The sequence below is a fragment of the Rhinolophus sinicus genome, linkage group LG10, assembly GCF_036562045.2.
Source record: "Rhinolophus sinicus isolate RSC01 linkage group LG10, ASM3656204v1, whole genome shotgun sequence".
NCBI classification, from domain to species: Eukaryota; Metazoa; Chordata; class Mammalia; order Chiroptera; family Rhinolophidae; genus Rhinolophus; species Rhinolophus sinicus.
Genome location: NC_133759.1, coordinates 75,398,251 through 75,411,325, shown reverse-complemented (window position 1 = coordinate 75,411,325; position 13,075 = coordinate 75,398,251). Strand labels below are relative to the sequence as shown.

General features: G+C 53.1%; 1 protein-coding gene across 9 annotated transcripts in view; it reads left to right on the top strand.

The window, feature by feature from the left end:
- Nucleotides 1-852: 852 nt before the first annotated feature.
- The window catches only part of P4HA2 (prolyl 4-hydroxylase subunit alpha 2), a 33,846-nt gene continuing 21,623 nt past the window's right edge, over nt 853-13,075 (top strand). For 3 of the 9 annotated variants that reach the window (XM_019756118.2, XM_019756124.2, XM_074313484.1), the window contains exons 1-5: nt 868-979; nt 1,507-1,677; nt 9,561-9,660; nt 10,316-10,412; nt 10,802-10,953. In XM_019756118.2, the coding sequence (XP_019611677.2) occupies nt 9,561-9,660; nt 10,316-10,412; nt 10,802-10,953 (349 nt within the window). In that variant the 5' untranslated portion in view covers nt 868-979; nt 1,507-1,677. Of the gene's footprint in view, nt 1,049-1,506; nt 1,678-8,010; nt 8,035-9,560; nt 9,661-10,315; nt 10,413-10,801; nt 10,954-13,075 lie in introns of those variants that run through there. The other 6 variants (XM_019756119.2, XM_074313482.1, XM_074313481.1 and 3 more) reach the window with 5 other exon arrangements.

Here is a 13,075-nt window from a genome sequence, read left to right as displayed (position 1 = left end):
AGATGGTGTTTCCCATCATTCATGTCCAGGAAGGTTCACAGAGCAGGCGTGGGAATCTGGTTGACCACCAGGGCCTGGTCCAGTTTAGGCTAAGATTTGCTGCATCCCTGCCTTCATTCCCTCCCAGACTGGACTGGCTGAAGGAAGTGTCCACTGTTTTTGGCCCATGTTATATGGAAGGGATTGGGCAAACCAAGGGGTAGCCTCAGTGTGCGAACACTCTCTCATCCCCCCAGTCTATGATGGGCTCCCTTCTCATCAACCCATCACCTACACATATACCAGGAGGACTGCCTCGCCCAGAAGTCTGAATCCCTTTGGAAGCTTGACCCTGGCGGGTGGACACCAGGTACCTAGTCTTCTTCAAGGCCTTCTCCACTGCTGTGTCCGGTCCCCCGTTATCCCGGCTCCCTCTCGGTGACACTTTTCCCCCACCTTCCGGTGGTGATCATGGGGGCGGGGGCAGAAGCCCTGTGTACCCAGGAGTACCACCAAGGCACGAGCTAAGGCCAGGAGAGTCGCCAGCACCCCGGGACGCTCCCCTTAAGGTACGGGCTCCAGGATCAGGTCGTGGGCCCTTCTCCAGCCGCCCCGGGGCTGGGGCGGAGGGCGGGGCGAGTCCCACAGGTGGGAGCCGGGTTAGGGGAGGCGGGCGCGGCGTACGTGCGGCCAGCGGCGGGCCACATGAAGGGCGCGCCACCGGCTCCCGCCTGGCCCGCGGCCCGCTCCCTGCTCCCGCGCCATGGGGCTGCCCGGGCCTTCCCCGGGATCGCTGGCGGTGGCGACCCCTGGCCGAAGCTCGCCGCGCGCGGAGCGAGGGGCCCGGCCCGCTCGGGGGCGGGAGGTGGGGACGTGGCGGCGACTCAAGCGGGCGGAGCCCGGCCGCGGCGGGAGGCGGAGCAGCCGAGGGAGGAGGCGCTGAGCGGGCCGGGCGCCGCCACGGGAGGTTCTGGAAACGCCGGGAGCGGCGCGTGTCCAGGTGAGCGCCGTGCCGGCTCGGCCTCCCGGTCCGCCGCGGGGCTCCGGCGCAGGCCTGTGTCGCCGGGCGGTGCGTTCAGCCCGTGCGGGGCAGGGGGTAGGGGACCAGGGGTCCCGCCGCTCGCAGGGCAGCCCGGGCCGCAGCCCCGCGCCCGCCGCCCTGTTTCTACACCCATCTGGGTTTCTGTCCCGCCGCCTGCGTCCCCTCCCCGGGCTCAGGGTGGTGAGGTCAGCGGCGCTCTTCCTGTCGGTCCCCTCGGCGGCCGCGCCAGGCGGGGAACTTGGCCGCCCTGCCTTGTCAGGCTCCCCGGGAAGGGGCGGCCTGGCCCCGAGGCCAGAAGTTGGAGACAAGGGAGGGGCGTGGGCCAGGCCCTGAGAGGCAGCTACACGTTAGTGAGGTCCACCTAACCGCCTCCAGAGGGCAAAGGGCTGGGAGTCTGTGCTTTGATACCCCAGGGTCCAGCTTGGTGCCCATTAAGACAAGCTATTGGATGAGAAAGTTTTGTGTGTTTTTTTTTCCCCCTACAGAATCCCTTTGGAATCTGTGTTGTTTTTCCTCAGCAACTGCGGAGACCTGTTATAACTACTTAACTAATTCAACAAACGGACCCTTCTGTGAGTCAGAAACTCTAAGGGGTTGCTAGCCCAGTGGGGCAGACTGACTGGAAGACCAAGAAAATCCAAGCTCAGAGCCGTGTGGTGAGTGTTGTGCTGGGAGGGAACACACGGGCTATGGGTACTTGGTAGAAGACAGGATGCTTCAGGCCAGAGGGCTTCCTCGAGGAGGTGACTCATGAGCTGGAATGGTGAGATGAAGGCTGAATAAAGGGTAACCCGGGCAGAGGAACAGCCTGTGTGAGCGGGAGTAGACCTGGGCACTCTAGTGGAAATAAGGTGATGCGGGAAGGGACACTTTAGGGGATAGCTGCCCATGGACACACAAGAGCTGCAAGTGAGAGGACAGTTCCTAGTATTGTGCCCTGCAGGTGGAGGGTGCTCAGTGAACCCGGCAGCATGAGAGGGGATCAAGGTGCTTCCTGCTTCAGGACAGCGTAGGTGGGCGCCTGGCCTCTGCATTCTAATCTGACACCTTTAAGACGGTGTAGAAGAACATTAGAGTCCCTCCCAAGACTGAGACTGGTGTCTTCTGCTGTCATGACACCTACGGCTGGTGCCTGACAGTCTCAGCCCTCCTGCAGGAGATCCTGGCCTAAGAACAAGGGTTGGGGAATGTCACTTTGTATTCTAAGAAGTTTCAGATTTTGTAGAGATCCACTGTCCACCTAAGGGTTTATAGAATGTTTTTGCATGGTTGAGTTCTCTTCTGTTAAATGTACCAAGATTTCCTTTGGCTTGTGCTTAAACTGCCCCTGAAGTGTCCAGTCTCTCACTGGTTCTGGGCCTCAGGGCTTAGCATCTTTGTTCACTTCTCCCACTCATGAGATCTTTGAGCTTTGAATTCTTCTAGTGTCTTCTTATTCTCAGATGGCCAAGCGTGTCCACTGTGCAGCCCAGCCAAGGGAGCCACGTAGCAAGGATGGAGTGAGTTGGCTGGTGGCCTCAGCCCAGAATGTTGTTATACTGGGCCACCCTAGTTCTCTGAGAGCTCAGCAGGCAGACATGGTGACAACTCATCTGTGGTTTGTGATTGTAGTCCCTTCGCCCTTTTGCAGGCTCTGAAGTGGGGTGCCTGGGAGAGTGCTTACTTTGTTGCTTGGTTAGTGTGGCTGCAGCTGATCTTGTGTTTATTCTTTGAGTACCTCCTGTGTGCCTGGCTTCTGCTTAGAACACGTCTGGGGCTGGAATGAGGGAGGAGGCGGAGGAGGCGGCCGAGGTGGTGGCACTGTTCTTACCCGTGGGTAGCTCATCTCTCTGAGATTGCTGCTTCACTACACGGGCAGCTGGCCATGTGCCAGAGGAAGAGCGCAGAGTGTGTTTATCAGAAAGAGAGATGCTCGGGTGCAGCCCTGAGAAATGAGTGGGGTGAGGGAATCGGGGGTCTACTCATTTCCAGGGAGAGCCTTACTTTTTGACTCTGCCCTCCCACAATCTTGGGAGGATCTGAGGCTGGATGCAAGACCTTGGCCGGTTTATGGCCACGCTGGCTGATAGTGTGCGTTGGGCTGGTGGGTGTGTCCCTGGCTCCTGGGAGCTGTCAAGAGTTTAATTTTATGCAGATGGAGGTTGGCAGGAAATGCTATGATGCAGGCACGTGCAAGCCTGGACAGAGTGCTAGAGGGAGAGTTAATCTGGAAAAGTTGCTCGAATCTAGCAATTTGGACTTTTGAAGTGCCCCAGGGTGGGACATCAGCCTGTCCTAGAGCAGAGAGGGCAGGTGGCTCCTGTGGCGTCTGGGGTTTGTGCTGGGGCTGTGGAATGAGGGATGTAGTTTTTATCCACAGAAGGAGCAGAGGGGAGTGAAAAGTCTGGTTTAGACTTGTTGGAGTCCTAGAAGAGAGTTTTTTGTTCAAGTGGTGTCATTGTAAGGCAGAAGATTAAGTGTTTGGGGAGTGAGTTCTTCAGCTCAGATAGGATGTCTGAGCCCGATCCCAGACCACTGTCTGCTCTAGACCTTTCAGGAAGTGCTTGTTAGAATGTAGCCTGTGCTGTACCTGGCATTCCTGAGGACCAAGCTGTGGCTGAGATCCTGAGGCCTCATACTTGTAGGAACTCAGAGCGAGCAGGTCAGAGGCATAGAAATATGTGAAATCTTAGAAATCTTAGAGTATTGGTTCAGTGTCTGGCCTTTTGCTGGAGAACTTTCCTGCCTTGGTGAGCTGTTGAGCCAGTAATTGACAATTCCAGGGTTGTTCCCTGTTGGCTATTGTGCTGCATTACACCTGACTCCACTCTGTTCTGAGTTAATGTTTCATCTCTTTGCGCAGTCCTAGGACCTGGAGTTCGATTGCCCAATTTCTGTCTTGTTTTCATCTTCACGGTTCCTTAGATGGGACCTTCTTCCTCTCCAGGGATCAGCGGGGCAGTGGTTGCTTCAGGTCTGCTGATGTTCCTCCAATACCCTTGGTGCCGATGACTGGTATAAATTGTGCCTGGTGCTGCTGGGCTGCCCACTGACATCTGTCATCTCTTTAAGCCTCACAACAGTGCTATGAGATGTAGGTCCTAATATTATCACCATTATGTAGATGGGGAAACTGAGGCTCAGAGAGACCTGTAACTTACCTAAGGTCACAAAGCCAGGAAGTTGATGGTGGAGCTGAGATGTAACTCTGGGGCTGTCTGACCCCTTGCCCTGAGCTGGGCTGGTCGGTCATTTGTGAGTGCCGTGATATCTGGGGCAGGAGTGACTGCCACCTGAACTCAAGGCTGCACGTTCCTGCCTTCTGGGTCCATGTTGCTGTCTCTGCCTTCTGGTGGGATCCAGCCAGGGATGTCATGAAGCTGCTTTGTGAACCATGGTAAAGTCCTTGACCTGGGCAGACCTGCTCTGCCAGGGCAAAGTGTGGCTCCCCCTTTTGGGAGGCCCTTGTGCTGTAAGCCAACAGATGTTACCCAACCGGAGTGAGTGGCAGCAATGTCTAGCGGAAAGTGTGTTCTGCCTTTGAGTCTCTGCTCTGTCAGTGATTTGCTGTAGCCTGTCAGGTATGCACGAAACCCTCTCTCAGCCTCAGTTATCTATCTGTCTGAAATGGAGATGATAATATATCGAGTGTACAAGGTTTAGGTGAGGACCAGAAGGTAGAAATGAAAGATTTTTGGAAACATAAATAGTGGTTATTTTAGCCTTGCTCCCAGAAAACAGAGCCTGAGGCAGAGCTTAAGTGCTAAGTGCCTCCTTGGAAGCTAAGGGAGGGAAAACGATAGTTAAGTAGAGGAGGATGGCAAGCAAATGCAGGCTGGTGCTTGAGCAGGCTGGCCGCCCTGCACAGACCGCACCAGTTGTTCAGCCATGAGGGCCATCTCTGGGCGAGCTGGCAGAAAGTCCATGCGGCAGAACAGTTCTCCAGTGGAGGCCGAGAGACGGAATTTATCTGCTTACCTCCTTTCTTCTGCCGTCCTTCACTGGTCAGAGGAGTTATCACCTGCTGCTCCTCCAGTTGCACTAGAGGACCCTCCAGCAGCCACTGGGGAGGTGGGTGTGGCATGCCTTTGGAGACCGAAAGTAGTGGGAGGAGCCAGAGATTTGGGGCCTGACAGTCTCCTCCACTGGGTCTGAGGCAGAGCAAGTGGCCCAGGGCCCAGGAGACAGGTGAGGCCAAGAGAGTACGAGGCGGTACGTCAGATGCACCCAGTACAGTGATGTGTGGATTTTGTCCCCGTGTGGAGTTCCTTCTTGTGAGTTAGTCTCACCTAGACTGCCAAGTCTCTGCCATGATGGTGACTGAAAATCCAGCTTGGCTTTTGCACGTTGATTTTTACAACCTTCTCTGATACTTCATTGCCTCTTACTGAAGCAGGACACTTTGTACTTTTGATGGTTCCCGAGTGGGAAGTACAAATCTACATTGGTTCATGGACCAGATAGAGAAAGTGTAAGGATAGATACAGGTGAACACCTAGGCTTTGTTAGGTTCTCAGTGAAGGAGAATATTTTTCATGTGAGGTAGCAGTTGAAGGTATGAAACTTGGAGTCATGAGATGGTGCTGGAGAGGGTGGTGGGGCCAGGTCATGCAGAGTCAAAAAGGCTCTTAGCGCTAAGGAGTTTGGACTTTATCCTGAGGGCAGGGGAAAGCTTTTGGAGGGTTCTTAGGGAGAGAGAGGGCTGCAGTAAGCCCTGCTGGATACCTTGTAGAGCAGAGGTGGGTGGCAGGCCAGATGAGATGAGAGACCAGTACAGGCAGGGGCAGCCTGGTTGCAGGAGGGAATTGGGTGATGTCTGAGACATAACATCCTGTAAGGAGAGTGGGGTACCTCCCATTCTTCCCTGGGGTGCCAGTGACAGTACTTTGTGGGCCTCAGTGGACATCCACGTGCTTAGATGGCCGGGTCTCCTGGAGCCTCTGCACACCTCCTCCTACGTTGAGCACACGTGTCCTCTTGGCTGCGCCATCCCAGTGTTGGCCACATCACTGGGAGGCAGGGCCACTGGGGGCAGCCCTGTTCAGGCAGGTCTGGCTTCTTCACAGAAGGCAGGCAGCCTCTTGTTCAGTGCCAAGCAAGACCTGTTTGTTCTCAGCAAACCCATGTTCTGTCTCTAGGCTGTTAAATACATTGTTAAAACTCAAGCTGTTGCATTTGGGTTGCAGCTGGGAGCTTGGCAGAGGTTCCTGCCTGATGAGGTAAGGAGAGAAGCTAAGGACGCTGCTGCTTTGCAGCTGGAAACATCTTTTCATGGCCATTTGGCCAGGTTGTAAATGTCCTTTCCAAAGAGCAGACTTGTTAGGGACTCTGATTGTATGTCTTGGAATTGCCCTGTGCTTAGACACAGCGCTGGTTACCTGGTGGGTGGATCCCTGTCACTGGGCTGTTGACAGGCTTTGGAGGACTTGGCCGTGGGGGTCCAGACGTGGGCTGCCAGGGCCGCTTTGGAGCCCATTGGAGAGGGCCTGCTTTGTTTCTTCTTCATTTTAAGCATATTAGAAAATGTGTTTTAAATTACCCATAGAGTTCCTTGTAGAAAGGTTAGGAAATAAAATTAAACATAAAAAGAAAGATAAAATAATTTCACCAAGATACAACTAGATTTATGACTCTTTTCTTGCATATGTATGTATATATGTAAATTTGCACATATGTGCACATATCTACGTTTTTCCTTGTAAAAATGAAATCATAGAGTACATATTGTTGGGAGCCTGCTTTTCTCACTTAACAGTAAGCTTTGATCTTCTCTCAGTGTTAATATGCATATGGTATCCATTCTTATACATCCCATAACAATGTAAAATCTTCTGTTGTGGTACTTTCCTCACTTGAACAAGTCTGTGGCAAGTATTATTTGTTGGGGACCTGATATGGCCCAGACATTGTTCTAAAGTTGGGATGCAGCTCAGATAAAAGTCAGTATTGGTTTTCTGCTCAGGCTTGGAGCCACTTTGTTTTTCCTAAAAGGAGGTCCGACATTGCCCACTTCCAGGCCTGTTCAGCATGGATTTCTGAGGGTTTCTGGGAGGGCTTTCAGCAGCCCTGGACATGTTGTGGGGCACAGGGCAGGCACACATACGCTCGCCTACTTTGTCCTCAGCAACTTTGTACAGGCATGAGATGGGATGGGGCTGTGTAGGTGGTTGGCCTTTCCCACACTCCTGCCACTTCCCAACCTGACCCCGGTTTGATGACTTTTTGTACAAAGTCTTTAGTGTTCTGGAGCCTGAGATCAGAAGAAATGGGGTGCGGCTCCAGGTCCCCCTGCCTGGGATGGCAGTGTGGACTGTGGCAGTCTGGGGGCTGCTTGGGAGTGCCTGGCTCTCTGGGCCAGCAGAGTCATCGTCCTCCTCCATCAGAGCAGGACTTTGCAGGCTCTTGGTAAGCCATTTCCCAGAACCCCATCTGTGATTCTTTGGGGCTCTGCCTGTAGGCTGGATGCGTGGATGGGCTCGGTCTAAGCCAGACAACACATTCCAGAGAAATGACAGCTGGTATTCATGTAATGAAGGAACCTGGCTGCTTTTTCCTACGTGCTGTAAGGCATGAGCCATGGAAAGTATCACCAGCGTGCTTTGAAAGGAACGGAGAGGTTTCTCCCTCCCTTGAATTTGTTACCTGATCTCTGAAGAGGTATGTCACTGCAACCGCCGACACAATAGGGGAGAAGCATGGGGCCCCCCCTCTTCCAAATGTGTCTGGTCTGGTCTCCTGCTTATGCCCTGCTCTCCCATCAGCCTGACAGGCAGTCAGCTGGTTCCTTTGCTGTCCGCAGATCCAGGCTCCTGGCCCTGGGTTTTTACTGTCCCCTCCCTATATACATACAGAATATGCGCTCCTGAGCTAGTCAAGCCTCTTGAGAGATAAGGAACAGACACCACCCGTCCCGATGAAAGAGGCTTGTGTAAGCAAGAAGAGAGGCCTTCTGGAGTCCTGGCAAGGATTTGCAGTGTGGTGGGCCTGGAGCAGACCTGTCGCTGGAGCACAGAGGACCCAGACTCCACGTCAGGGTAGCTGGACCTGTTCCCCTCTCACAGTGACTTGCTTTCCTCTGCCACCCTCACTCCATGGTGGATCACTTAGCACAGCACTCCCGACCCTGCAGTAGATTCTGGGCTGAAAGATCTTGTCCCATGTATCTCTGGGCCCCCAACACCCAGGGCACTGATGGGCTTGTGGCCGGCTCTGCAGACGTTGAGCAGAGGCCTGAACAAATGAGGTCATTCATTTATTCTCTTCCTGACACAGGAACCATTCTGGGAGTGGGGGTTGGGGTTGGGGTTGGGCTTCTCTGAACCCAGACTGGAACACAGTAGGTGGGAATTTCTTCTGAAAGCGTGAGGTGAGGGAGGGTGGGTGTGCTGTATGGCTAATTGACCACGGCAGGCAAAAAACTGATGAGCTGGCATTGGGCAACTGAGACCTAGAGTTCTGTTAGGGAAGGCTTCCATTCTGGGGGGAAGCATTTGACTTCCCTGTATTTTCCTTGTCTCTGTAAATTTCCAGTGGGGCTTGGCTGAAGTAGAGCAGCAAGAGGAGGGCCTGGCAGAGCTGGGCTCAGACGGTGCTGGTCCCCCAGCATGCTCTGGGCTGTGTGGCTGAGTGTGAGGTGATGTCCGAAGCGTCCCTTGTGTACTTAGGTCCCCTGCCAGTGGGGCTTGCCCCAGGTTGTGCCTACTGCCTTCAGAGCTGGGTCTGGCTATTTCTAGGCCACTGAGAAGGTACGCTGGCAGCAGCCCAGCCTCGTCCAAGGTTTTGGCCCTACATGGCTGATTCATTTTTGTATCCCGAGTGCCTAGCTCAGTGCCTGGCATATGTGGGTCTTTAGTAAATATTTATGAATGGTGACTGGCCAGTGAGGACAGTGTCTGCCTCACTACAGGAAGAGCAGTGTCTGCCCAGAGTCCCTGCTGCTAGCCTGCTCTCGCTGTGGCCTTATGCAGACTGGCAGTGGGCAATTTTATTCCTCTTCTGGCCAACCATCTGCTCTACACCTCCTTTTGAGTGTGGGTCCCCTGGAACATATGGTGTCAAGTTCTCTTTCTGTCATTGTTTCTCCTGTGCTGTAAACCTTCTTGTGGGCAGGGGCTGCGTGGCCAGCAGCTTCCCAGCACGTGGCACTATCCTGGCACGTGTTGGAAGGAAAGACAGAAATAGACAAGCAGTCTGTGAAAAAAGAAGGGATGGGCCAGAGTCTTGGACTTACAGACTATTAGAACCAGAGGTGACTCCCCCAGGCAATTCAGCCTTCCCATGTTGCCGGTGGTTACCAGGAGCCAAGAGTGCATGTGACATCCTAGAGCAGAGCCCAGAATTGAGCACACATCACTGCTTCCACAACCTGTACTCTTCCCACTGGGGATGCTGAATATCCTTGGTTTCTGTGTGCTAGGTCAGGATTTTGGCATGTTTGAATGTGTGTATATGTGCATACGTGTGTGTGTGTGTGTGTGTGTGTGTGTCTCCTCACCTAAGTTGCTTTTTTTTTTTTTTTTTTTAACTATTGGTCCAGTGACTGTCACTGAATACCTTGCAGATGCTGTGCTCTGTGACCATGAAACTCTGGGTGTCTGCATTGCTGGTGGCCTGGTTTGGTGTCCTGGGCTGTGTGCAGGCCGAGTTCTTTACCTCTATCGGTATGTACCAACAGGACTGTCATCTACCTGAGCAATCTTTGGCTCAAGTGCCAGGGGACGTCACTGCCTGAAGCCTGTTCTCGTTCAGGGTGGGATGGCTTCACTCACTGGTTTTGACCAGTTTGATGGAGAGTGGCACTTGCAGAGTTGCTGTTTCCCCCTCGGTGGCCCTGAACGTCCTGAATCAAGCAGGTCACCCTCCCTGGCACGTGCAGGCTGCCTGGTCTTCCTGTCTTTCTCCCGGACCAGAGTGGTTGAGCACAGAACACACTGTGGCTGGTGGATCCAGCCCCTCTTCTCCTTCTGACTTAAAGTCTCAGCGTTTGTTTCCATGGGATAAAGCCTCCAGGATGTCCATGCCACAATGACATGGCCCAGCTGGGGGCGGTGGGACAATGAGATTTGGGGCTTCTTCCTTAAGGTGCCCTCAGTGCACTTACCTCAACCTCCCCTTGGGGCCTCTGCCTCTCTCTTTCTGGAGCTGGGAGCCAAGCCCATGTGAGCCTAGGTCCCCTTTAACTTCGAGTTGCCGTGCTCTCAGGAGAGCTGCCATGCCCATGGCCCAGGGGACTTGCCTCTGTGCTAGTGTTCTGTGCGACAGGGAAGGGAGCTGGACATCTCCCACCCATTTCTCACTGGCCCTTTCTCCATGCAGGGCACATGACAGACCTGATTTATGCAGAGAAGGACCTGGTGCAGTCTCTGAAGGAGTACATTCTTGAGGAGGAAGCCAAGCTCTCCAAGATTAAGAGGTGTCCGATGTCCTAAATTCCCACCCCCACTCCCACCCCCACCCCCACCCTGAGTCAGCCCTCCAACCTGCAGGGACCCATCCAGGGTGCTCATAAGAGGAAGCCCTTGAGAGGGCCCTGTGGGGCTGGCCTGGAGGTTACTCCTCCAGGGTGGCTCTATGTGGCTGAGCACTCACTGCTTTCTCCTTTCTATTTAAGAGCCTTTGGAATACACTGGGGTCCCTAGCTCTTGTCTAGCTTAAAGCGCTGAGAGGATCTGTGGGGAGTTACTTGTATTCATTTTTTGTTGTCTCTTCATGAAAAGGGTCCTAAATCTCACAGGGAAATTACCAGAGGTCAAGACCCATGTGGGTGGGTGTGCTAGTCTTTCTTTTCCTCTGGTTCCACAGCTGGGCCAACAAAATGGAAGCCCTGACCAGCAAGTCGGCTGCTGACCCCGAGGGCTACCTGGCCCACCCTGTGAATGCCTACAAACTAGTGAAGCGGCTGAACACAGACTGGCCCGCACTGGAGGACCTGGTCCTGCAGGACTCTGCCGCAGGTGAGGGACGGTGAGCAGGTGCTTGGGTGAGCCAGTGTGTTTGTGTGCTTGTTCCTGGGGAGTGTGTGTATGAGCCTGGGTCTGGGTGGGCATCTGTTGTCTGTGAACATAAACCCTGACAGCTCCTGGCTCTCTCCCTCCTTTCTCTGTGGGAAGCTGGCAATTGGCTGTCCTTGTTTTTTAATGTGTAATAATAACCGGTTCTTGCTTTTTCCTAGTATTTTCACTTCCTTTTTTTTAGTAGTGACTTTTTTCTATGTATACTTTAGTAATAAGTTTTTTTTTGGAAAATACAAAAACAATCACATGATAAAAGTATAATTCTTAATCCAATTGCCTAGTGATAAACACTATTAAAATTCCAGTCTTTCTACACATGCAAATACATTTTTAAAAAATGGAACCATGCATAGATACTAGGGGTGCAAACTCACTTGCTTTAAGGGAACAAGTGAATTCACAAAAGTGAGTTAAGTGGGCTGGGTGCTGGGGCCTCATCTAAATTCATTACCATTCATATATTATAGAAATAAAACGTATCTGTTGGCAGATTTATGACGTAAGCATATACTGCTTTCCTGAATTTTGCAGCTTCTCTGTGTCCATTACATGTAACAATTTTAATGGCTGGACAGTAATATGTCATACTGATGTTGTGTAAACTGTGGACGTGACATCGTTTCCAAATTATCAACAATCTTGTGTATATATCTTTGGTTGTTTTCTTAGGATACATTCCTGGAAGTGGTATCTGCAGGTCAGATCATACACATTTTTAAAGCTTTAACTATTCTTGGTGCTTTCACTGTGGCAGTACGTTCTAGGCACTAACATTTTCCTCTCAACAGGAGATGGTGGGATGGGCCCTCCTGCCCCCCAGGCCTGCACTCAGCCCCCTGGACTCTCCCTGAGTTGGGAGTGTTGATTAACTTCAGACTAGTTGTCTCTATGGCTGAAGCGTTCCAGCCCATGTGGCCAGACTGGGCTTGGCTTGGCTGGGGACAGGCTGGCCTCTGGGGAGGGATTGGTGAGCTCAGTCAGGCTGGAGTTGTGCCCAGTGAGCTCACTGCCTCCAGAAGCCGTGGCTGCCTTTCCCAGACCCCTGCCTCCCAGCTTGGGCCTGTAGCTCAGAACTGATTGTTCTGCCTGCACTGTGGGAGAACAAAGCTGCTAGGATGACCTCCTTGGATGACCTCCTGCTCTCCATTCTTCTCCACGCCCCACCCCGACCATCAACAGCTGGTTTCTTGGGAAAAACCTTATCATTACCTGGAAGAGACAGGATAGGCCCGTAAAACATAGGTTGTTTTCACCTCTGACTTTCAGAGTTCTTGCTCCTGACAGGTGGCTTTTTCTGGGGGCATGTTTTCTTTTTCCTGGATTATAAACTCTTAAGAGTCCCTGACCATGCAGTCATGAAGAAGACAGCATTGCAGCTTCTTGGTTCCTGGGTCCTCAGACATGGCTAGAAGTAGGTAGGTGGTTGAGCCCGAGGTCATGAGAGTAGGCGGCTGTGAGTGCTGCTGCTTTGGGGAAGAGGCCGGGAAGAAATGGCCTTGGAGTTCCCCTCCCAATTCTTAGCTCATGGGCAGAATTGAAGCCACTGACTTAGCATGGGAGGGACTGGCCCCCACCTGGAGTCCTGAGATTGAAAGTGGTGCATATCTTTCCTTACAGCGAGGCCTTGGAGTCCCAAGACATCCTCCTTTGGCTACTTCTGTGGTCTGGGCTCTCCCAGGCCCCAGGCTGTGGTCTTAAGCATCTCGATTGGGGAGCTCCGGCCCTGAGCTCATAGCAGGTCCGAGTAGTGGGGGAATACCCTAGAGAGCAGAGCACGGCCTAGTGTGGTCTCGGGACCATGCTGGGCTGGTGCAGCCTCACCTCAGAGTTTGGCCTGGCCACGTGGTACCCCGTCTTTAATCTGCAGGTGTGTGGACAGAACCACATGCCTTCAGGACTGTCATCAGTTTTCTGGATGATAAGGGCCACTGGTCAGCTGGGCTCCCTGAGTTGACCACCTCTGTCCCTTAGGCTCCTCAACCTGAGATAAGGGCTGGAAGTCTGTGTTTACCTGGCCAGCCCAACAATCCTGGATCAGGGTTTTTCCTGTGATTCGTTTTCC